Source organism: Myodes glareolus, chromosome 5 (assembly GCF_982192425.1).
Source record: "Myodes glareolus chromosome 5, mMyoGla1.1, whole genome shotgun sequence".
NCBI classification, from domain to species: Eukaryota; Metazoa; Chordata; class Mammalia; order Rodentia; family Cricetidae; genus Myodes; species Myodes glareolus.
The window spans coordinates 61,612,383-61,638,904 of NC_142030.1; the positions used below are offsets into that span (position 1 = coordinate 61,612,383).

At 39.7% G+C, this 26,522-nt stretch overlaps 1 protein-coding gene across 6 annotated transcripts; it reads right to left on the bottom strand.

Annotated features, from left to right (window-relative positions):
- Vamp4 (vesicle associated membrane protein 4) lies at positions 1 to 26,322 on the bottom strand. 6 transcript variants are annotated; one of them, XR_015737897.1, is made up of 9 exons: positions 26,169 to 26,322; positions 22,716 to 22,833; positions 18,510 to 18,556; positions 16,430 to 16,480; positions 11,320 to 11,420; positions 10,144 to 10,223; positions 6,995 to 7,046; positions 5,021 to 5,171; positions 1 to 2,838 (listed from the first exon to the last, which is right to left on the bottom strand). XR_015737897.1 is itself a non-coding variant. In XM_085688012.2 (8 exons), the coding sequence occupies exons 2-8, from the start codon at positions 22,779 to 22,781 to the stop codon at positions 2,810 to 2,812; spliced, it is 426 nt and encodes a 141-aa protein (XP_085544138.1). In that variant the 5' UTR covers positions 22,782 to 22,833; positions 26,169 to 26,322; the 3' UTR covers positions 1 to 2,809. The 6 variants fall into 6 exon arrangements, 5 of the variants coding, with proteins under 5 accessions (XP_085544138.1, XP_085544137.1, XP_048276857.1 ...); XM_085688012.2 differs by lacking the exon at positions 5,021 to 5,171; XM_085688011.2 differs by having other exon boundaries at positions 907 to 5,171.
- Positions 26,323 to 26,522: the final 200 nt, after the last annotated feature.

Here is a 26,522-nt window from a genome sequence, read left to right on the forward strand (position 1 = left end):
TGGAGATTACAGGTATGTGCTATACCTGGCATTAGAATTTTATTTTGGGCTTGTACAAGCAGTAATAAGTAATAATGAAACATGACAAATGGAATATTCATGAGTCCAGTTTCAAGAGAAGGAGACATGAACTTGGGATGTCAGAACAAGGGTGTTTCATGATAATATTAGATAAGATTATAAGGGAATGTGTTCAGAGAGGACCGAGAGTTGTATTGGGAGGACTACAACGTCAGGAGTTGGGGACATTCAGAAGTGGAGCCACCAAGTATATTACATGCTGATACGCAAACACAAAGACCGAATAGTGTCCTCTAGATTTGCCATTCTTAGGGTGTACCTAAGGTGTTTCCTATCTCCATTCCTGAGCACAGCTTTGGGATACTACAGAGATGACATTTAGGGTCTGGGGGGAAGCTAGTGACAGAGATCACTACTCAGACCGCGCTACACTGCGGAGGGCCAGGTGCCAGGTGTTGACTGGGACGACTTGTTTTTTAAATAAAGACAAGCTCTCGCAGCCCAAGCTGACTTCACACTATGCAGTTGTCTCTGCCTTCAACTACTCCCTGATCACCTGTCTCTACGTCCTGAGTGCTGGAATTATGGGCAGATAACACCATGCCCAGCTCTGACTGGTACATTATTAAAATTAAGCGGCTTTTGTCCTCTTCCTCTCTCTGAAATGGACACCAGAGAGGTTAAACCTGAGTACCTAATCAATCATTTCCCGGCTCTTGACACTTGGTGCTGTACATTGAGAAATTCTTTCTAGATAGGTTTTACTTTTACTCCATGTATTTTAGTGGAAAATCAAGGACCAATGAAATTAGGGTGATTGTACACGCGTTTTGCTTTGAAGTTAAGTCAACAGGATATACATACTGAACAACCCAAAGTGCTTACTTTTAATTTTCTACAAAATGGTTTATTTTGCTGTTTACTTTGGAGAGGCTACAAACACATTCCACATGAACACAAAGACTGAACTTTGTAGCACTGTAAAACAGAAATGGCCACGAGGAATTGAGAAGTCAGGGAAACGGGTGTGGCACCTACATTTGCTCATCTCCCATCATACCCCTTAAATGTCAAAGGCACTTGCCGAAATGGTTAAATTAGGGATTGTGGGAAGTAAAATAATGACATACAACTAAGACATAAAATCAATACTGAATTTTCTTATTGCTAACATTTTACTAAATCCTTAGACATATGCAATTTACAGCTTTAAAATAATGTGATTTTACTTTATAAACTTTTCAAGTGAAAAGAAGCTAATGCAACACTGTAAAACTAGAATTTTTCTATACTCAATTATAACAAGAACATGTTTATCTCTAGGTAATCACCTAGATCACTCATGACACCTCTCAAAACACACTGGGAATCAGCTCTCACACCCACACGGTGTGACTTCTTAAGCACAGCCTTCTCTCCCCTCACGTTTGTCTAGCATCTGCCAGAGAGCTGCAGTGCTGAGAGACAACAGGGCGGCATAGTCCTTGCTCTACAAGCTTACAATTATTCCAACTGGATTAGCAATGTTTTTATTTTCAGCCCTACTCACTTGTTCTAAGAAGCTTTGCAAAATAAAACAAGAGCCAGAATAAAAGTGTGTTCCCATCCCTTATTCTACTTGACATAGGAAAATAAATATCCAAGTAAGACTAACACCAGGCTGAAAGAGAAGACCCATCTGCACATGGTGGTGCCTCCGTGTTCTCAGCTACTTGTGAGGCTAAGTTAGAAAGATTACTTGAGCCCAGGAATTTTTCTTTGATGAAAAAGAAAAAGGCTGCAGGGCATGGTGGCACACCTTTAATTCCAGCACCGAGGAGGCAGAGGCTGGTGGCTCTCTATGACTTTGAGGCCAACGTGGGTCACATAGTCTCAAAAACAAGACAAACAAAAATAGGCTCAAACTCTTGTCAGTCTAAGGGAGGGTGGCATTTGTATGGACTAAGATGGCCCCTTTCTGCTCCTTCTGACTCACTGTCTTTACACTGTTTTATGGCAACTGCCTTCCCAAAACGTATTTAGATGGGCTCAGTTCTTACTACCACTCATGGAAAAGTAAAAATGATTCCAGTAACATTTCTATGTGAAAACACAAAATCTGATTGATAGTACAGTCCCTAGCTTAGTAACACTCTGACTCAATACAACTAACGACATTTGTGTTCAATGTGGAAAAGACTTCTCGCGTATTTTCTAACCACAAAGTATTTACAAGACAAGTCTGTTTGGATTGCAGTGCTAACAGGACAGAGACCACGTGGAAGTGGTAAGGAAAGACTTCAAGCAACTTCCATGTCTGGGCCTCAGCCTGTGTGTATGTATTTACAGGGTACCCACATGCTACACAGAACAGCAAGGTGTCAACTCTGCCATTAAAGCGCCAACAGTACTTTCTAATGCAGAGCCCAGAGATGAACTGTAAGGACACCTGATGTGTACTACCCTTTCTCCACCTTAAACAGTGTTCCATCATCAATTCTGGACCTTCTCTTAATCAATAAATGTCCCAGTTTATACAATTTTGGGACAATTTCCAAAGGGTTTTGTTATGACAATGGAATCAAAGACCACAGGCATCACTGAGTTCTGATCAGGAGGAAGAGCCCACTCATCACAAACTGTTGCAAGGAAGAGGCATCTGTTACAGACAAACCACAAGGGCACGCTTCAGGCATAGAAGTCATGACCTGATTTCACTGGGTATCAACTAACATTAGCAAAGCTACTTGAATTTTTCTGTTGATCTTCACAGGTGTTAAGTAATGATAGTTTTGATGGTGGTAAAACTTCATTTTTTCAAGTGCAGGATGATCTGAACTGGATGAGAAAAAGAATGATTAAGGAGGGAATGGAGGCAGGCCTGGCATCAAATTCAACAACCATTTCTCTTCTATTTTTTTCTTGTTTGTTTTTTTGGAGACAGGTTCTTACTCTGTAGCCCAGACTAGTCCAGAACACACTATGAAGCCCAGGATGGCTTCACAATCATGGCAACCCTCCTGCTTCAGTGTTCACAGAGCAAGGATTAGGGTGTAAGCTGCCACACCTGGCTCTCTGTAGCTTCTTATTGAAGGAACACCCATATTTCCAGTATTTCATATAATGCCATAAACATGCCAGTCACTTTTGGGTCTCAGGATTATGTAAGATCAGAAAAGATAAAACAATAAATAAACTGAGTGAGGTCATCATACGCCAACAGGGTTTCCTCAGCAGTAACAAATTTAAACACAAACAACTACACATATAAAGTCATGCAATCTAAACTTTTTATATTTGATGTTTAAAATAATTTCATAATTCTATTTTTTTAAAAAATAATTATTTCCTTAAAAGTGGTACACTTTATTAAAAGAAGCACTGGAAATATGGAATCTTTTTTTTTTAAAAAAAGAAAACTTCATCTTTACTAACAGACACTGAGTGAAACTAGACTTCTACACTAATCAGTGGAAAGCTAATGACTTAGAATCTAGTTACAATCCAAACACAAGGCAAACACACTAGGACCAACTCTGTTGATTCAAATAAAACATTTCCATCCCTGAACTACAAGCTGCTGAGACTTGGCCCATCGTTTCCAAAAGGGTTTATCATCAGTTCAGATGCTGTGCACATGAACTAACAGAGTGAAGATGTCAGAGTCAACTTTCCATAATATGCAAGACATTGTAGAGTCAGCAGTTATAGCTAGACCCTGCAAGTGTCGAGGATATCACTTAACCTGGCTTTTGCCTTTCAAGTTTCTTTCCATTAAAAACATTCTTATCTGTTAGTACTATCCACTGTAGAATTAAACAAAGAAAATCCAAATTGTTTTATACATTTTGAATTAAAATGATCACACAGTAGTATCTGTTACACATGACCATACCCTACCCCCAAACACTGACAAATCCTGTGAACTCTATTTCTCGCTTAAGACGTCCATGTGAAGAAGTTCCCACAGTCTCCAATTTGATTATCATGCCTTTCTCCTCTTACACTCGGGATGTATTTTCACATTGACTTTTTAAAACAACATTAAGGGGTTGGCGCTCTTTACAATGAACATATCTTGGTATACCCTGAACACTGTGACTGACTAATCTGTACAGACGATCTATGCTCCTGCAGTTTGCTATTCACTGCCACTGGAAGTTTGGACACGTGACTGTGCAACATCTATGTCCCCCAAAGCATCAGAGAACACACCAAGAGCATCGGAGAAACATGACAGTCAAAGCAGAAGACTATGCTCTTCTGGCACAGGCTAGTTAAACTTAAAGAGGGAAAACTATTAACAAATTAAATCAAAGAAAAATTACCTGCAGATTGCACTTACTCACATGACAATTAGTCCCTTTTTATTGTAGTTTAACTGACAATCGACTGGACCAAGACTGGGCGCTACATACTGCTCATTTTCAGACACTCCAATGACATTCTCCAGTACTTTTATTATCTCCAGTTTTATGGTACCATATTATGCTTTTCACACTGTTTAAATTTCCCATTTTCAAAATGCAAATACCAAAAAAATTACCACGTATTCCCTTATACAGTCAGAATAGGTTTACTGGAATGTTTCAGGTAGAGCTGAAGGCAGAACATTACAACACATAGCTTTTGTTAATCCATAACTGTGGAAATGACCTGCAAAGCAACTACAATATGAGAAGAATGACATTCTTGCAAATACTGATGGGATGGTTATGAATCTCCTTCAGCATGGGAGTCAGGACTCTACACAGGCTTCCTGACCACCAGTTTGACCCTCACTTTAAGGTATTAATAAACATTTTTAATGCCACTAAAACACAAGTATGGGATATTGTCATCAGTGTTTAACTATATATACATATAACAAACTGGCAAGTATCTAGTTTCAAATTAGATCCTTGGAATAAAGCAAAATAGAGATATCTTTGTCTTAAATATAATTATTCAAAACACATTTTGCTAGTTGAGAAGAACATAATTGGATATTCTCAATGCTCCAATTTGAAGTGGTACTTGCCTTTTAGTTTCTTGAAAAAGAAAAATTGAAAGTTTTATATACATAGGTTTCATTTAAATTATGCAGCAATCTTTAATTATTATTGTCCCAGATCTTGTTTAATGAGGATCTCTGTCATCAAATCAAGTACGGTTTTTCACAACTATAAGAACTGTAAGAGAAGAAAGTAAAACAAAAAAAGAAAAAGAAAAAGAATGCATCAAAATCAGAACCAATAACAGCTAGGTCAGAAGCACAATCCCTAAGTGTGGGTATCGGCCATTGTTAGAGAGGAGAGACCTCGGCCAAACCTTGATTTGAGAGAACAGTTATGAAATACGAACAACGCAAGTCTCTAACACTGGCCTAGTGAGCGAACGACTGCGGCAAAACAGTAGCCCATAGCTAATAAATTATTACAATATTTAACAATGTGGGAAAATAATTAATAAAATATTTATTGGAAAATGTCTGATACAATCTCAGCTTTTGAAAATCATGCTTACATTCCAAGAGGAAAAGACTAAAAGCATATAAAATGTCATACTAACAGCAGCTACGGTAGTGTAGTGAGAGTGCAATTGAACTTTATAGTTCTTTTTATGCTAGTCTCTATATATTTGCATGGTGCCCACCATTTATTGTAGGTTCTTGTTGTCTGAGATAATTATATTCTACAAAGTTAACATGAACTGGTGACTCCTGAACCACTACACATAGGGAAAATACAGGGTTAAGTTCCCATGAGTCCCTGGCTACTCCACTTTAGTCAATAAATTAACACATAATTTTGCTTTATGTGTGCTTCTATTGAAAGACACCTTGTTTAACAGATATCATTAATTAAAAAATTACAATGAAGTCAAGGCCAGCAGCACTGTAGCTCATCCCTGAATATGCTCGAGTATTTTCTATGAAGGTGTATCATAGCATTTAGTAAGAGGGATAGCATTTCTAGACCATTTGTGAGGTCCATTTCAAACCACGAAGTCAGCAGAACTGTGGACCAACAAGTCTATGAAAGGACACTTGGTTATGCAATGAAAGCTGAACTAAGAAGGCAGACTTCCATTTAACCCCAGCTGGAGACCTATGGGTCAAGGGAGTCAAAATTCTCCGTGCTCTGAATGACCACAGAAGTAGCATGAGCAATAACATGGTTAATCAAATGGTTACAAATACACTTCAGCTACTAAGCAAATCCACACAGCAGCACCCAGGTAATGAGAATGTATTACAGTTCTTTGTTAGTTCTTTATAACACCTTTTAAGTTTAAAAAATATTCTTATAAAAATTTCAATTTTTTGAGACTTTAATTCTTCACAAAAATCTCTGTAAATATTAGAGATCTTGAAGAAAGGTACTTATAAAAAATAGTCTAACTTTGAAAAAATACTAAGAAAAAAAACAGAATGAGTTATGCTTTCAGAACTAAAACTAAGCTCAAATCTACAAACATACTTACAAAATCATCTAGAGAAATTAACTGAGTTTGCCTCCTGATCACAACAGTAAACAAAAAATTATTTTGTCCTAAGTCTAACAGATACCAGATTTCGCCTTACACAAATGGTTGAGCCCCATGCTGTGACTGGGGTGTGCTGAGGAGCAGGAGGAGGAGTGCCCTTTGAGAATCTAGCAAAGGATACAGACCCCCACAGAAATGCAAACATTCATAGTCACACAGACTTCAGACATTGTCAAAGCAGTCTTCAGAGACTGAGAGTCTAGGTAAAGGCTCCCTTCTTATTCAAGGCACATGTCAATACTCAACGCTTGCATTACATACATTAGGTCAACTGAAATGAAAAGGATAAAAATGATCTTAAAATAAAACTCTAGCCAGAGGCCAGCCTGGGCTACACAGTAGCATTTCGGACAGCCTGGGCTACATAGTGAGATTATGTCTCTGAAAAAAAAAATGAACACCCAATCAAATCCTAAGCCTTACAAAACATAATACCCCAAGAAACAATGATCCAAGAAATACTTACTGATAATCATTAGCAAAAGGATAGCTGCGGCCAAAGCCATGACGGCTTTTATCTGGAACACACAAAAAGGCAAATGAAATTCGACTGTTAATAAAGACAAGACTCTTTGCCTGCTATTTATTTACTTCCCTACCTCATCTATTAACAGGCACACTCCTTGCAGGGTTTCCAATTCGCTGTTTCTCACATGAACTTGATGGATGTCTTGTATATTTATATAAATAATTGAAGTTCCCCCAAATGTGAGGTTTGCCCTGGAGGATGTCCCCATCTAAGGATGTACTGCACAGCAGGCAGTCACAATCGGAGCCTTCTCAGGGTGGCCACTTCGATGTGAGACCCAAAACTGTAGTTTTAGCAATTCTGGTCAGGACTGGATAAAAACACCGGCAGCCAGTAGTCCATTATTATTTTATGTACAATGGTCCTTCCTCTCTTCTGTGGGAGGTTACGTGCCCTCACCCCATGAATGCCTTAAACCATGGATGATATCAAATCCTCTATGTGTAGTTTCCCTGTAGAGGCATACCTATGATAATCTGATAAACTAAAAAGGATAGACTAATAACCAACAATAAAATGGAACACATGTATAATAAAGTAAAATGAATTTGGTGTTTCTCTTCCAAGAGCCAAGACCAATTTAGGTTTCTCTAACCTCAGCTCACTGTGCATAACCAATGCATAGGCATCACTGCAGTTTCTCCAAGTGCATGAGGATCCTGTCAGTTGTTTCCATACTGTGCTTTCACCCCTTCACGACGTTGTAATGTCCATGCTAAGGCCTATACTTTAGATTCTCTATAAATAACAACACTTAACTAAGAGTACTGTGTCCAATTCCACTTAGGAAGAGAAGCCTGAAGATCATTTCTAAGTCCACAGCTTGATATTTTGCTATCTTTCTATATAAAAATATCACAATCATAATTTTGTTTTTTAAGTGCACGCATTAAACTAGTTTCATTTCCTTGATGTATCAAAGTCTCACTTTCATCAAACATTTTCATATAGTTAAAAACTCATGACTTTAATCTCAACACTTGGGAGACAGAGGCAGGTGGATCTCTTTGAGTTCAAGGTTTACAGAGTGAGTTAGGCCAGCCGGCTTTTTTGGGGGGGGGTACTCAAAAGATCAATAAGTGCATAAGTAGATAAGTATATAAAATGCATTAGACAGTGAAAATGTAAAGTCCCGAGTGAGGTGACAAAGCTTCAGAGTGGCTATTCTAATTGTGTAGGCCACTGAGATGTACTGGTTAACTTCAGTGTGTGATTTCTTTTTCTTTTTTTTTTTTAATTTCCAAGATTTTTATAATAAGGTTCATTTCAAAAATCAAAAAAATCAGTATTTCCAATATAATAAAGAGATGTTTCATAAATGACAATTATACATAGAAACAGGAATTAGTTAAACATTTTAAAAACAGAATGACTGCTAACCCTTCATGACATCACAACTGTGGCACCAACAAAGTGACCCAAGAAATACACAGAAAGCTTTGCAATTTGGATCTAAAAGTCTTTAATTACAATAACTTAAAAATGTAAAAATAGTCTTGAACCTGGGCTTAGATTATGCTAAAGGGCTTTTATTATACTAAAAGGTACTTACATCCTTTATTTAACCTGAAAATATTTTTTTAAATCATATGGAATTTAATGGTAGCTTTCTTACCTTTCCCAAAACACATATTAATTTGTCTATTAATATAAAGTTAACTAAGTTTAACTTTACAAAATTTATATGGAAAAACCAACAAAACTTAAAAACATTTTACTGAATAGAATTTTCTTCCTAGGCTTCCAATTTGGGGCAAGAAGTATCTAAAACCATCATAACCAGATACGTTTTCATCACTGGTCCCCAAAGCTCCCTCATAACCAACTGCACAGCCTACAACCTTTCAGGCACTGGCAACTTCTGATGTCTTCAGTGTCTATCTCCCTTTCCAAAACAGCCTTCCTAAATCACTGCCATCAGTCAACCCAGGAAGTGGGGGCGTGGAACTGTCCCAGGGGACAGGAGCAGCGGTGCTAGGAGAGGAGGAGGCGGGAGAGAAGGTGAGGAGAATACTGCTGCTTTCGATGGTCTCTGCTAAGTTACACGACAAGGCTGTTCACTGCGTTCTTGGTGCTACAGTGGGCTACAGAGTTAACTGAGTCTGAGTCTGTTTAAAACAACAATCCTGTATATTTAAAACTCTCTTTAAAAACAGAGCAGGAGGCGGAGAAGAAATTAAAGAAAATACAAAATTTATTCTCTGAAGAAAACAAAAATAAATAGAAAAAAGTTCTATATGAGGGGAGCAATGAAATTTGTCTTTCCTCTTCTTACTTCGGGAAAGAGGACATTTAACAGATAAACAGATAAAACTTGGTAAATCCAAGACATCTTTTGGAAGAAATCCTTAACATATGGCAAATTTGGGTTTAAAAAATTATTGTTGAATCCTAAAATGAGGGTTTAAAAACAATGAGCCCATGTTTAAGGATTTTGGTGAAATAAAAACACATCCTAGACTCGAGAGGAACAAAGAAAGATTTGCTCTCATAACATGAAATTTCTATAAAATGTTAAAAGGTATTTGTTTCATGCTTGGTCATACTTGATTTAAGAGGCAAATTCATTTCTGAAGGATATTAGTGTATAGTGAATCCATTTGTTCTTACTAAAATTTTTCTTTTATTTATTTTGTTGAAATAATGAAGGAATAAAATGGGACTTTTTCCTTATCTTTTTGTTAGCAGAGTTTCTGGCATACAAACTACTTCTAGGAGAAAAAAAAATCATACTTCTCTCCAGGCTTCATTTTATTAAAAAAAAAAAAAAAAGAAAACTAAAAATAAAAAACAAACCTCTCTGTATATCACCAAAAGTGCTAGGAAGAAGTGCTGTTAAGAAGGGCAGATGTACGTCACTGGGCGTCCAAACGTTGGACCACTGGGAAACGAGGGCACCTTCACAGAGAGCTGGGAGGCATCAGACAGTGCTTGGTTCCTCTAGTTACTCTTCCATGTCCAAGGCTGAGGAAATCTCCCAATAAGCAAAGCAGTTACAGCGTTGGTTCTCACTGAGCTCAGAGACTAGTGGCCCCTTCTCCTCAAATCTTTCTCTGCTTCCCAGCCCCACCTTCTCCTTTACTTACTTTGCATCCACGCCACCACATCTGCCTTCGGAGCTGTTTAGATCTGTTGCTGAATGCAGTTGCATTATCCGATAAGCTTTCTGTATCACACAGAGGGTGGAGAGTTAGATTAAATGACACAACTATTTTATCTAGTCACACGAAGACAAAAAACCATCAATTTCTACTTTTTAAATTCTCCCCCCCACACACACATTTCATTAGTCTATATTGAAAAAAACAAAAGCAAAACACAATGGAAGGTCAGTTGGTTCAAAGAATTTCGGTAAGAAAATAGAGATTAAAAAGAATAGTGGAGGATGCAAGATGGACACTACGCCTGATAACCTGAGTTTGATACACAGGGTCCCACATGATGGAAGGAGAGAGCCAAGACCCTAGGCTCCACACGTTCATCATTGTTTGTGTGCTCCAATTCACGCACATGCACACAAATTAATGTAATAACAGTTTTTTAAAACACTAGGGGCTGTGGTTGTTGCTCTTGGACCAATGCCTGATAGTACACATTAGATGCCAACACCGGAAACAAAACAAATACTTTGGCACAACGCTAGAAAAAATTTGCACACAGAGAAAATTAAATTTTTAGGAAACAAGGACAACTAATTTAGAGTGAAAAGAAAAAGTAATCAAGCAAGTTTCTGGTTGGGCAAGTCTATCAAGAATGAATCTGGCATGCAGCCACTCACCATTCAAACAGCATGAATGGCTAATATGTGCCAAAAACCATTACAGGCTCAAAGGCTAACAGCTGCCTGTAAACAAAAGTTGCTAAGTATTCAGGAAAGCTGAAGTCATCATTCAAACAATACTGCAAGTCCAGATATGTGCTGGGAATCATTATAGACACAGACACTAAAACCTATCAGTAAAGAAAACTCCCTAATTACGAGAGAATATATAAAAACCACAAAACATATCAACATTAACAGGGCAAGAGAAAAGAGGGGATTTAACTTTTTGGCAATGCAGTTTTAAATTCTCCATTCTTAACTGAGTAAGAAGGAAATATAGTAAGACCATTCACATTAGTGGGCAGAAACTAAGCATGGACATGAGTCTTAAGAATTGAATGTTGACTTCCTAAGCATCAGCGAGACAAAGGAAAGGTATGTATCAATTACACTCATGTTCATAATATCAAGAGATACGGAAAGAAGGCAGCGGCTGTACCTGATTTGTCCTGCAGTTCATCTAGCCGCTCTCCTCGCTCAATGACCTTTGTAATATTTTCTTGCATTACATCAATGACTTCATCCACCTGATTCTGAACACTAGTTTGAAAGAGATGAGATTTATTCTTCCTTTAGGGATACGCACACTGTTAGAACTATGTTTACTATGTGGCAAATTCTCAGAGAACTATAGTTTGCCATTCAACTCTAAAGCAATGTCTTTCCATTTTTGGCCTGAGTTCTCAATTAAGGATTAAGGATACACATTAAGGTAATATTTAACTGAAAGCTTATTTTTAGTCTTGATTCTATCTTGACTATATCTCATAAGCAAATCGAACATTGACAGAATGCTCAGTGTGACTCAGTGTTTCATTTTCTTTTTAATAGACTGTTGAAACAGCAGGCAAACCCAATAGTCATAACCTACCCTTCTTTGCAATGCATTTCAACCATAAATGACTTACCAGGGTGTCTGGCCAGGTTTACTGGGGTAATAAAAACTACCATTTCTACAATGGAAACATCCAGCACACTTTATGGGGCACTGGGTACACCCAACGGCCATTATTCTTCACCGATCATTAGTTTTCCCTTAAGTATAAGTAAGATTCAAGACCACCTGGAATACCCAGGAATATTTGGAAACACCACCAAAAGGCAAAAGTGAAAAACAATTAGTATAGTGATATTTTATTTGTGTCTTAATAAATAAAGTTTTCTGAAAATCAGAGGGCAGAGCTAAACCACTGGAGGCCAAGGAGTGGTGGCACAACTCTTTAAACCTAGGACTCAAGGCCACCCTGGGCTACACGAGATTGAATCTGTCTAAAAGAGTAACAGAGCCCACACAAAGGTGATCCCAGCACTTGGGATCCCAGCACTAGGGAGGTGGAGACAGCAGCGATTATGGCTGGGTGGAGAGAGGAATATAAGATAGGAGACAGGAGCCCAGTGCAGTCTGAGGTTTGGTGGAGAGCACTGCAGTCTGCAGTAATGTTGAGGACAGGATATTTGTTTTTCTGAGCTTTGGTAGAGGTAAGAACTCTCTAGTGGCTTGGCTGCTTTGATTTTCTGATCTTCAACTTGAACCCCAATATCTGCTTCTGGATTTTTATTGGTCGTGCTACAATACAGTCTTTCAAAATGAAAATGGTTTTCTTTTTTATGAGATGGGAGACCTCTAATCAAACTTCAGACTATCCATTGCAAACTGAGCAAACTTCAGAATTAGTCAAACGGCCCTCACCGACTACTGTCACTTAGGAGCTTCCTCCAAAGCATAAAAACACAGACATGCTTAATTGATTGTCCTGCATCCCTCTGATGCTCTAACCACAGATAAGAACCTATCTGAAATTTATATAATAAACCTTGACAATGAAACATCTAAAAAGAGAAAGAGAACTTCTGGTCCTTAAAACTCAAAAAAGCACAATGATTATTAGCAACTATACATACACAGAAACCGTCTTGAGTTTCCAAGTAGTCATTTGTATGTCACACAAGTGTCAACTAGCAGGACAGAGATGAAATGTCTTACGGCTGCTACGCACACCCAGATTACAGCTATTATGGATATTAATGTGCCATATTTTCATGATTGTAAAATAAACTCAAAAGGCTCAAAACTCCTAGGTTTCGCTGGGACATCTCCATACACAGTGTACCTTGAGTATCTCCATCCCCTCTCCTGCCCGTTTCTTACCCTCTTTCCACGTTTTCCCATTCCACACCCTCCTACCTGTGGCCTTTTAACCCCCCTTCCCCGCCACACTCCACACGGGAGGAAACGTGTGGCCCTTGTCTTTAGGAGGCCAGATTACTTCACTTAACATGATACTCTCCACTCTCCAGTGCCTCCCATTTTTCTGTTTGCTGATGGGCACCTCAGCTGATTTCATAACTTTTCTATTATGAATGCATGATGAAAGGGTACTGCATACACCCCTAAAGTGAGCTTCCTTTGACTATTTGGGGGGGGATTCATACCCAGCAGCACTGGATATGATACACTAGAACATATGACATTCAATTTTTATTTTTTTTTTTTTTGAGACAGGGTTTCTCTGTAGCTTTGGAGCCTGTCCTGGAACTAGCTCTTGTAGATCAGGCTGGCCTGCCTCTGCCTCCCGAGTGCTGGGATTAAAGGCATGTGCCACCACTGCCCGGCTTCAATTTTTAATTTTTAAAGAAGTTTTTAGAGATAGTATTTTAGACAGTCCAAGCTTGCCTCAAACTCAACAAGTATGTGGCTGCGGACAATCTGACCTCCTGATCCTCCTGTCCCCACCTGCCAAGTACCGGGTTACAGGTGGGTACCAGATAATTAGGATTATTTTTAACTTTTTTCCCAAGAACCTCTGCACTGATCTCTATATTGGATGAACTAATTTATGTTTCTAGCAGCAGGATTCCCCTGAAACCTCTCAAACATTTGTTGTTTCTTTTCCTTAACAGCATTCAGACGAGGGTGAGGTGAAATCTTAATGTGGTCTAAATCTGCACTTCCCTGGCTGAAGATGGTGTACATCTTGTCAGATAGCTGGCCACTGTAGTTCTTCATGGTGTCCTTTATTAACTAGATTGCTTGCTCTTTGGCTGCTCAGCTCTTTGTTCACTGTGGACACTAACACAGGGCTGCGTGAGCAGATTCCAGAGGCTCTCTCCACTCTGCCCTTTGGCTACACAGAAACTTTGTAATATACTAGAGTGCCACTTGTCAAATCTTGCTCCGCACATGTTTCTACCATGTGGTTTCTAGTAGCTTCAAAGTTTCAGTCTTACACCAAAGTCTTTAGGCCCATTTTTGAACTGACTTTTGTGCATAATGGAAGAAAGGAATCTAGTCTCAGTCTTCCACGGGTGGTGGTGGTGCACACCTTTAATCCCAGCACTCAGGAGGCAGAACAGATGGATCTCCGTGAGTTCCAGGACAGCCTGGTCTACAGAGTGAGTTCCAGGGCAGCCAAAGATACAAGAGAAATCTTGTCTTAAAAAACAAAACAACAAACAAACAAAAATTATGTTGTCACACATACACATTCTTTCTTATAAAGAAAATACTATTTTTTCCATTAACAAACCCATCTTGCCTTTTAAAGTACTGTTGACAAAGAGGGTTTGTCATTTTAAATTGTGTTTTCATTCGTTCATTCATTCATTGTGTGTGTGTGTGTGTGTGTGTGTGTGTGTGTGTGTGTGTGTGTGTGTGCAGTAGTCAGTTCTCTTGCAATTCCTCCATGTGGATATCAAGAATTGAACTCAGCTTCTCAGGCATGGAGGCAGATACCCTTTCCTGCTGAGCCAACTTGGTGGTCCCAACAAAGAAGTTTTAAAACTACGTTGTACTCTTTACAACTGCATATATATGCCATTATATCATGGGAAATCCTTGGGTGCCTTATAAAGTCTGAACTGGTTGGACTAAGTTGATAGCAGATTGCTCATCTGTGACAGAAAGTATCTAAAATTATCAAAGTAGCATTTAAGATGCTATAATTAAACTTAAAAGCAGAGGAAACATTCCAATAAAAGTTATAAGCTTTTGTAAAACTGATGGTCTAAGTCAGTAATTTCAGCAAGGAGGTAGAAGTAGGAGTGTCTCAAGTTCAAGATCTGCCTGGTCAACTCAGAAAGACCCTGTTTTAAATAGGATTTTAGAAAGACTGGTGGTGTAGCTCAGAGGTAGAGCTCTTGTCTAGTATGCATGAGACTCTGGGCTCAAGCCCTGGGATTGAAAAAAGAGAAAATGACACAATAAATAATTTTACAGAAGCAAGTAAATAAAGAGTATTTCTCAAAAATGTCTCCTAAAAAGTGTTGTAGATATTTTTTTATTAATCTATAACCAACTTAAACAATTACCGGCCAATTAAACTCCAACAAAGCAACAATATTGCTGATCTAAAATGCTGAGAAATACTCCATTTAATTATTATAAATTAAGTGGCAATAATGCATCTTAGTTAGATAAAATGACTGATTCGGTGTGTTAGACTAAGGTCAGGGAGTTTTCCTCAAGCATGTGGCAGGGAAAGCTGTGTTTGCCATCTTGTACACACTGGTGAGTCATGTTATCTTAGAGCTCATGAGGCGGGGCCATCAATTTTCAGTTTGCTCCTCGATGACTGACTTCCAGCTGAATCTGGCAGCCTTTAGCTCTGTGAGTAAGAATTGCTACATCAGTTAATAGTTCTTTTTTTATTAAAAATTCTGTGATTGTCAAAGTCACAGTAATAATGCCATTTGTATGTATGTGTATGTCTCAAAAGTCACAAAAGGCCATATTCTACATTAGATTCACTCTGTAGAAGCATTTTAGACAGGAAATAAAGCATACTGGCAGGATAAAAGAACAATAACAAAACCCAGAAGTATCATCAATAGATTCTTCTGCTCCAGTGACACCTTGGATATTAAAAGATGGACAGAGTCACTCTGACTCAACAGTGACACACTGACACCTGTGCAGGCATACTCATGCAGAATGCCCTGGGAATCCACTGGAGCTTGAGACAGTGAGCAGCTTGTGAGGCCCGTTTCACTCCACTACATGTGGACCATCATTAGACAGCTTCTTAAAACTCCCAGGTACTGATGAGCTATGCAGTTTCTGCAGGCTACAGACTATAAAACCACTTAGCTGCAGTCTAAGCAACAATTCTTTTGTATCACAGTATTCTACAATTGTTACTGAAGTTACTGGCCCCACTGGGTATTAAAGCTGAAGTGTGAGACGATGGTGCAGGAAGCTAGCACCTTTGGCTACTCTTCCTTTTTCCACACAATATGAATCTAAAAGCAGCTTGTATTATGATGGCAAGGAATGCAGGCATGTGCCACCATGCTCGCCTAACAAACATTTTCTATACAGGACAACAGAGCAGAAATCTTAGCTTTTATGGGCTCTGTGATCTCTGTGCCATAAATACTCAACATTGCTGTTGGAGCTCAAAAACAGCTATAGATAATATGGAAACAGATGGATACAGTTTGTGTTCTAATAATAAAAAAGCTTGTTTATAAAAACAACAGCCACATCTGATAGCCCTGGTCCACAGAAAACTATAACAATAATTTAAATGAATGAGCATCTAGGAACTTACTGTTTAATTTTATCATTTCTAGGCCCAAATCTTGGTCCAGATGGTCCCCGTCTGAAAATAAAATACCCAGTTCATGTTAGTAATGACAATATCACACAAATATGAAAACAAGAAACACATCTATGTGAGCGATCAAGCTGGATTCTAAATATGGATCATCATTAATCATACATAGCTGCATTTTACAGAACTTGGTAGAAATGAATCCTTCATAATCATGTATCTACTTCATGGTATACACTGTTGGCCATAATCTAATTCTTCCAAGTGGTAAAACCTCCTGAGAAAGTCCAGAGTACATAATCCTAATCTTTAGTGATAATTTTCCTACACATTGAACTCTGAAATGTCATACCAACTAAACTGTCATTGACTATGACTATCTTTGTAGTCAATTCTAGGACTGAAATTGCAACTTACTTTGAATTTACTCAAAATTAAAAATTTGAAGTCTATTTTTAAATACCCTTCTTACAGATATGTACACAGCAAGAAGAAAATGCAAGAGCACAAGAAAGCATTTAAAAGTCTCAAGTTATTACTATTATCTCTTGTTACAGTCAAGGGTATAACACCTTGATCCATCCACTTCAGTGCTCTAAGGATAGGAGCTTCAGGGTATTTTGTTAAAATTTTTCAGAATATAGAGAAGGTTTCAACTACAAAACTCAAAAAAAAACCAAAAAACAAAACAACCCAAGGTTCTTAATTTTTAGACACAGAACTCTCTAAAGGAAGGGAAAATATACATTTCTAAGAAAACATATTTAGAGGAAAAAAATTAAACTATTCATTAAAACAATATCATCTACAAGTATTAGAATATCACCTTGCCTTAACTTCTGTAAGCTTTTCCCTCTTGGTCTTCAGAGCTCCAACTCAGTACTTAGAACTCTGTATAGCAATCTATCCCAAATGACAGATCAGAGCACTGTTTCTTATTCTGAACCAGGTAATTATGAATAAATCCAGAAACAAGCATGAAAAATCAGTGATTAAATAAGGATGCCACAGATGAGACAGTTACCTAAAAACCATTAGGTTAAAACATTCCAAAAGCTGGGTGTGGTGGTGCACACCCTTAATCCAGGAACTTGGGAGGCAGAGGCAGGCAGATCTCTGTGAGTTCGAGGCCATCCTGGTCTATCAATTGAGTTCCAAGACAGCCAGAGCTGTTACATAGAGATGTCTCAAAAAACAAACAAAAACAAAAAACAAAGAACAAACTCAAAAACATATTAAAACTACTATAGTGACATTGTTTCTTCAATATAATATTTATGATATAAGAAATATGGGAGGAAAGGAAGAGGGAAGAGAGGGACAAGGAAAGGGAGGGAAAGAGTGAGAATGAGAAACAGAAGAAGTGACAGACAGATAAAGAGATGCACAGTGGCACACATCTCTAATCTTAGCATTTGGGAAACAAAGGCAAGGTGATGGTTGACTTTGTGGCTAGCCAGGGATACAGTGTGAGAGCCTGTTGGAAGGATGGGACAGAGGAAAGATATATAAAAAATTGTTTTCAGTTAAATCAAAGCTTTAGTCGTGGTGTGGCCACTTTAGAAGACAGATATGAATGTGCACCAGCCTTCATGCCCAGGGATTTACCCAAGAGAAATTAAGGCATGTGTCCTCATAAATACCCACACACAAACATTTACAAGAAATTTGTTTTAGTAAAAAACTATAAACCACCAAACATCCACATCCATGTGAATGGATAAATGGATTGTAGTATATCCACACAAGGGAAACGACTCAGCAAAACAACCCACCTGCGGTTCCACATTGAGTCAAAGTGAACAGGTATGGCAAATGGAGTGAGTTGAGAAAAAAAAAAAGGGTGTCATGTGGCTTCGCTTATATAAAACTCCAGGGAACAGAAACTGTGGTGACGGAACCAGATCTGTGGAGAGCAACAGCTTACAAAGCAGTGGAAGAAAGTTCTAGGACAAGAGTTGTGTTCCTTCTTTGGATGATATTATAGATATTTTAGTATATGTCAAAACCCAGAATGAGCACTTTAACTATGTGCACCTTCTTGTATGCTAATTACAACTGAAAAAAGTTAACTTACAGAAAAAAGTCCTCTTCTTCATCTGAGTCATCTTCCAAAAGATTTCTCTGTCAAAAAAATGAAAAAGATTTGAGTTTTCTGATGCAGAAAAACTACGAAACGTCAGGGAAGAGAAAAGAAACAAGCTCTAGGCTGCTGACATTCTCTAGACCAGCATCCAGGAAGAGAGAAGGGTAAATTGCAGATGCCTCGCTGGCAGCTGGCACCTATGGGACAAGGTCTGCTGACCTTCCAGAGGAAACGCTTTCAGTTCCAGAATCTGTCGCTGGCGTGGCAGTCATGGTAGCCATTCCCCTTCCCTGTATTCTCTCTATGGGCAGCAGGCAACTGTGGAGCTCAATGTACCCCAGAAGGAGTAAGGGGGAGACATCAGAGCTAAGACAAAGGCTCTTCTAGATACTTAGTCCAGAAACAGCCCACTACACGTTAATTTCCAACAAACGTACTTTATAGTTCACATTACCAAAGGAAAAGTCTTCTTTGAAATGAAGATGGTCCACATTCTCCCTAAAAGGAGAACAAGAGGTCCTAAAAGGGGGTAAACTCAAGCAAAATCCAGACCTTCAGACACAAATAATACCTCCCATTTTATAGGCAGAGTAATGGTGTCCCGAAGATGTCTATGTTCCAATAACTGAAACCTGTGACTGTTAACTTCTGAGGTGAGACTTGGCAATGTGATTAAGGAGTCTGAAGGTCTTTTTGAGTATTCATCTGAGTTCCCACCAAGGACAACGGTTCTTCCAAAGAGAAGAGGGAGGCAGAAGGGGTGAGCACTAAGAAGCGGAGACTGAAAGTGGAGTAAGGGTATGAACCAAGAAAGGCAGGCAGCTTCTAGCAGCCTGGAAGAGCAAAGAGCAATTGTTCCCTAAGGAAAACGAAAGAGCAGATTTTTTGGTTCTTTAACTTTCCAATAATTCACGTCTACAGAAATGGGAAACAAAATCACCTATGCATCTTCTCTGAGGACAACTGCTCAAGGAACGAGACCAGCCAAAAAGAAAATCAAATAGAACAAAGTCTTAGGATACAGATGGATGGGATCAAAGAATCTAATCAAATGTACAGCCAAACTGGATGTTTGATGAAGTCTGGGGAGGTGGTTCAGGAGATGAAGGAGTTGCTTCACAAGCACGACACCTGAGTTGCATTTCCAGCATCCATGTAAAAAGCCAAGTGTGACACTATGCATTGACCCAGTGCTCGGGTATGGAACCAGGAGGCTCCTCGGTGCTCTCTGGACAGCAACATCACTACCAGGGTCAGTGAGAGACCTTGTCCCAAAAACTAGGCATAGAGCAACTGAGGAAAAGACCCAATGTTGACTTCACACTCACACACAAAGGTGAGCACACGTGCATTGTGCATATACACCAGACTTACACACACACATGATGATGTGTCACTGTGAACAGTACGTTAATAAAAAGCATCACAAAACAAGTCTTTAGGGTCGAGACTTAAATAAGACGATAACAACAACAAAAATAAAACAAGTCTCTAAGAGAGCTTAAAACTTTCCCACTGAAGCTCAGAGGCTGAGTGTAGGGGTGTGAAGAGAGGAAGTACAAGTATATTAATGTGTTCATCTTGGTGAGGGGTGAAGACAGGAAGGGGAAGGAAAAAGGAAACTAACGAAGGCGAATCATTTTTGGTGCACTGACAACAGAGATTTCAGTATCATTGTTAAAATATTTAGTGATCATTTTAAAAACAGAGGGAAGAAGAAGACAGTGAATAAATTCACTAGAGTACCTTGTAGTACCTGGTCAAGGTAAGAGATGAGATAAAAATAACCAATCTGGTAAAAGTATGAGGGAAATAAAAGATATGCATGTATGTATGATACCCATTTATCTACGTAAAATAATTATAACACACTAAAGAGTAAAAAAAGAAAGGCTATGCTGAATGCTCATTAACAAATACTTGTTAATACTGAGCATTTAATATGTGCTAGGCATTGGTGTAAACACCAAACCTTAGCTGTGACATGGTCTCGGCTCTCAGTGAAGAGACAGAAAGTGACAGGGTGACTACATGAAAGTCCTGAGGCTGTCACAGAAAATCATTCCAGAGAGATAGAATTTAAGCTGAAGTTCAAATAACAACAACCCAGACAAACAGCAGAAACAGGTCACTCACTGCCCATAGGAAAATGGCTGGCACAGAAAAATTCCAATGATATTAACATCATAGCAAGTCAGTGAGCCTACTAAAAACAAAATTATATATGACTAGAGGGCCACAAAATCCAGCCAATACCTATTTGTTTTCAAGAGATTCACCTAAAAGAAACGCCAACTAAAGAATAATGTGGAGCGTGGAGAAAAGATATACTGGTAAGCTCAAAACATAAAGAACCACCTACTAAGAAGACTTAACAACAAAAAAGACTTAACAATGTTCACATATTGATAATATAGTTTGAAATATATAAAACAGCTGGGCAGTGGTGGTGCATGCTTTTAAATCCAGCAGTCAGAAGGCAGAGGCAGGCAGATCTCTCTAAGTTTGAGGCCAGCCTGATTTATAGAGTGAGTTCCAGAACAGACTCCAAAATTACAGAGAAACCCTGTCTCAATAAACAAACAAACATATATAAAGCAAAAATCATACCAAATTACAAGCCCAGTGACTTATATCCTGCTTTGAAGATGACTAGACTAGACATTGAGAGTTTATCTCAGTTGTCCACTGAGAAACACACACAAGGCCAATATTCACTGACCAGATATGTGTGTTAGGTATACAACATAAAAAATTTATAACAGGATACAATAAGATACCATTCTCACCCAGCAGGCAGAGTGTGGGTGTGTTAAGGGTGTACTTACAACTGTTGGAAATTTAAAACCATCAACCCACTTCGGAAAACAAGTCTGATACCTCCCGAAAAGGTTGGGTATTGTTACTACAAAAGCTAGTAATTCTGTTGCTACATATATACCCCCCTAAATGAAAATGGCTCAGCCACTAATGGGTAGGTTCACAACCAAAAATATAATGAAAATATATGTTCAAACAAAATGTGTGTATTAGTATTCATTCAGCAGTATTCAGAACAGCTGAACTATGGGGTATTGTGGGGCAGGCATCCCAAAATGTCCATTAACTAATGGACAGATAACTAGATGTGGTATACACATGACAGAAGATTATTCAGCAATAAAAAGGAACATAAAGGGGCTGGTTAAATGGTGAAGTGGTTAAGAACACTATCTGATCTTTCAGAGAAGCCAGGCTTGATTCCCAGCACCCATATGGTGACTCACAATCACTTGTAACTCCAGTTTCAGAGGGTCTAAAGCCCTCTTCTGGCCTTCTCAGGCACTGCTCACACCGTACACAGACATACATGCAGGCAAAACACCCACATCCATAAAATAAAAAATGGGAAAAAATTTAGAAAATGGAATGTAAAAAATACTACAACACTGACAATTTTGAAAACATTACAAATCAAAGAAGCCAACTACAAGATATATATGATTTCATTTACATAAAAAGCCCAGAATAAGTCAAACGACAAAGGTTAAGTTGTCTGTGGCTGAATGAATTGAAGGGAATGTGGATGACAGGAAAAGAGAACAGGGCTTCCTTCAGGGATACAGATATGCCCTAAAACTGACTGTAACTGTCCAACTCTGAAAATGCCAAAATCCACTCAACTATATACATCTAATTGAAATGGCCATTAACCTGAAAATATTACCTTCATCTTCCACTTTCTTTCTAGGAATTGATCATAAAACATGATAAGTCTGAGATCCCCATTCCAAAAGGTTTCTCTGTACCATACCCAGCCATCTCCAGCAGAAAGGGACATAGAGGGCAAAAAGAAGTGGAGAAACACTTTCTCTTTCTCACCATTTCTCTCTGCTATTAGCTCACACCCTTCTGTCCAATCATATTTCTACAGTCACCCAGGCTTCATCAAACCTCAACATAAAAACAGGCCAATTCACCCTCCGCTTTGGGTGTTCAGTCTATAGGCTCTCATGTCAGGTAAAGTAAAGCCAGGATCAGACAATCTGCCCTACTCTCCTTTGTTAGCCTTCCTTTTGTTGCGGGCATCAGACATGAATCTTCGGGAGAACAGAAGGGTTGCCCCTTTGCTGCTGCATACATTCCACAAGTCCTCCTACCTCTACAAGGAGTGCACCTTACACTGAATCTCTTTAGAGCCTAAGGTTCTAAACGTACCCTTTCACTTTTCACAGACCCAGTGACATCGTCATCATTTAGGTGGCGCTTGAACTTAGGAGGCATCCTTTCCGCTCACCAGCACTCTTCTGTGTCCCACAGAGGAAGTGTCCGCCACCTGAAGGAGAAAATGAATTTCATCATAGGGGAACCGACCCTGGGACCTGCTCCATTCCACCGACTAGTTTATAGGCTAAGCCTTAGCTTGTGAGAAATAGTTAAAGCCATAACAAAAATGAGTGTTATTCCCCTAAGGAAACATGTAGAGAAAGTGGGTAAGTTTGGGATTTTATAACGTGGAAGAGCAGATGCTGTCAAAGAGGGGGAAAATGGAAATAGTCCCTAGATATCAAACAAGCTTTGCCTTTTCACCGAGTCTGAAAACAGCGGCATGCTTCCAGTCACTGCACTTTTAACTAGCTGCTTAAGCAAGGAGTCGCTTCCTCGTCTGTGAAATATTGACTCTGTAGGAAGTCACATGAGATAAGCCATGCAAAAAACACTCATACACTACGGTGTGTTGGTGCTCCATGAGGGTGACTAATTTTAAGTACTAGGTAACATTGCAGTAATAACAATTCTATATTTATATATATACACACTTATCTATTAACTTACACAGTACACATATACATACACATTCACACAAATATATTTACATATCTGTGTGCAGATATACATGTTCTCTCTCTCTCTGGTCTTCCTCTAGTTTCCTGACATACAGAACCTAAAAGCCCCATACTCATGAGTGATAAATGTGAGATTTTTTTATTCTAACGATATTGACAGATATCTGGCAGTCTATCACAGCTTCAGATGGGAGGCTATTCACTGAAAAAAAACCAAGTCAGGATGAAAAGGTTGGGCTATTTAGTTCACACCACCCCAACCTCTGAAATAGAGAGAGAGCTAAAGTTTGAAGTGATCCCCAATAGCTGCTGTTGTAATTTACTATTTCCACAAATGAAGCTTCCAGAAAAATACAAGGGGTCAGGACCCCAGAGAGCTCTGAGGTATAAACACATGGACTTTTCTAGAGGGTGGGCACCTGGAGGGACCAGGAAAGTTCTGGGCTCCTTTTCCTATGCCTTTCCATTTATACCATCTGATGACATTTACACCCTTCATAATAGCCTTTCTAATAACCTGGCAAACTTCAGTAAACTGTCTCCCTGAGTTCTGTGAGTCATTCTAACAAATTAATTGAAACCAACAAAGCAACTGTGGCCATCTCAAATTATAGCCAACTAGAAGCACAGGTATAACTTGGGGCCTGGCTCCTGAAATCGGGGGCATTTGTGGCTATTTCCAGTAGACTGTGGTAGAAACAAGCTAAGAGGACTTTCAGGGGCTCTCTGCTGGACAGCATCCTGCCAAATGGGTTGTTTTCTGAGGGAAAACGCCCTTTCACATTCTGGGTTCACAGACATTTTCTCAGAGAAAATGGAACTTTTCATATATAAAAACAAGGAAGTTAAACAAAGCTGGTTTTCTTTGCAGCCTTTCATGTTAATATGCACTGTGATTTTTCCAGGAAATACTTGCATATGCAACAGGATCAAAATCTTCTAGAGAAGTAGTTGCTATGCAAAAACAAATTTTCAGTATTGTGGAGCAGATGATAACTGACTAAAAAGTCATTAAAACCCAAGATGTTTAGTATGTGCTGGACACATACATGCATATGCAGTAACACAGGAGCATTTTTAGCATTCAGGGTTTTATCTGCATTTTCTTTTTTATTCTGGAGATGTCTTTGGAGCAACCATTAAGAAAACTCAGTTGGGTAAATACCTAACAATGTTATGTCGCTCCACTCAAACAGATCAATAAGTGCCTATGCGTTATCGGTTTTAATATTCATTCATTTAGCTGTCATTATGTTACACAACTCTGTTCTAGAAAGATATACTTTCTTATAACAACCTACCATCTTCTATAAAAAAAAACACTTGAAGATTGTTGCATTATCCTTAGAAACCAAAATCAAAGTTCTATCAGTAAAATCAGCCTCCTGTCACTTGCTTTCAAAGCACTTGTAACAGTAAATCACTGGTACCCATGCCTGAGTGACAGCTCCAGGGTTCTTTACTCCGTGGTTATTTCTGTTAGATCTATCCAGCCCATCTTATTACTTACATCTTAATTTCAGTATAAATCTCATGCAGAAATATTACAGACTGTCTTGGAAAAAATTGACGAAGAATCGAAGAAAATGGGCTTTTAATTATATCTGGATTTTATATTTTAAACTTCGACAGCACAAAAGAAACAACTCACTATCAAAACAGATACTCCTGATCTTAGCCGACAGAGAAAGAAGTCATCAAATGAACTTACATGACCTTTCTACAAGATACAATAACACTAAGCCTGAATGGGGAGTAAACCCCTTATTCAAGTTCTTAAATCCAAGTTAACAGTTTGAAGAAGGAAGCAAACTCGGGTCACCAGCAAAACAGCAGACAGATAAATGAGTTACTCTTTCTTGACTCACACTAAAGATATTTGCACAGAAAGAAACTATGCTCAGAAATCAGAGCTGACTATATTCTGCGTACAGTTCCTCTACCAAAAATACTTTTGTAGTAAAAGCCATCCCTGATGTCTTTCCATGTTGAGGACAGAACACTACATAGTTCACTGAAATGTCAACAACGCAGGACAATGACGTGTACCTCATCATTCGTTTAAATCTCACGTATATCTTTTGTAGTACGTTCTCTATTTAGTGACTTTACAAGTAATAAACTTCTAACCTGTTGTTTAATCTATGTTGGCTTTTTTACTTTACAAAACACACACACACACACACACACACACACACACACACACACACACACGTTCTGTGTGTTTTGTTTCACAAAATGCTCAAATCTGGGCACAGACTTCCCTTTTTCTTAGCCTCCCTTCCCTTTCTGGTTATTCCTCATTTCTCCTCTCATTAGCAGTCTCGGTGGAAGTTCCACACAAATCGTGATTTGAATGGAATCAAGACAGGAAATCTTACTCGCAAAACCTGTTACGTGTAAGGAAGGGTTCACCTCCACCCTCGGGTCATTCTAAATACAGCGGGGATAGCGCGCTTTCTCCAGCACCCTTAAGGAAGGACCCCAGGCAGCATCCCTGCTGGTCCCTCGGTTCTCTTCTCCGCCGCTGCACCAGGCCCCGCAACCCGACGTCCGCTAGGAACTCCGGCCCCCACTCCCGGTGCAGACGCCCCCTGAAACAGTTTTTTCCGGGGGAGGGCAACTCGATGCCAAAGCTCCCCGGCCGTCCCAGCCGCGCCCCCGTCCTCGCGCCCCTTCCTCACGGCACCCCGCGCCCCCGCCTTCCCCACTCGCGACCGGGTCCCCTGCGCAGGCCAGCTCTCAGCCCCAGCGGACGTTGGGGGCCGGCGGGCAGGGGCGTCGCCTGGCTTCCTTCCTCCCAACGCTTGCCGGGGCGGGATACCTGAGGCTCCGGGGGAGCTCCGGGCAGCAGTCCCCGCTGGCTGCGCAGGGCGGGCGGGGGAGGGAGCGAGAAGCTAAGGAAGGAGGGTGGGGGGGCGGAGGACCGAGGGCGCAGAGCCGCTGCCGCTGAGCTACTGCAGCGCCCCCGCTCATCGAGCGACTCGGCGCTCGGGCAGCCGCCTGGCGCCGGGCGGTGGGGCCGGGCTGAGGCCGCGGAGATCGAGCCGCTCGGCGCTCCGAGGCCTGGAGAGGGCTGGTGGGGGCGGGCCCAGGCTACAGAGATCGAGCCTCTCGGCGCTCCGCGGCTTGTTGCTGGGGGGAGGGGACTAGTTCAGGCAGTGGAGACACAGAGCGG

Bases quoted from the DNA above. Each gene is read 5' to 3' on its own strand.
- Vamp4 (XM_085688012.2), bottom strand. From the start codon at position 22,781: ATGCCTCCTAAGTTCAAGCGCCACCTAAATGATGACGATGTCACTGGG. The intron at 16,481-18,509 runs GTAAGTTAACTT...TTTTATTTTCAG, and splicing joins GAAGAAGAGGACTTTTTTCT to ACGGGGACCATCTGGACCAA. The intron at 2,839-6,994 runs GTAAGTATTTCT...TTTCTCATCCAG, and splicing joins CCTTTTGCTAATGATTATCA to TTCAGATCATCCTGCACTTG.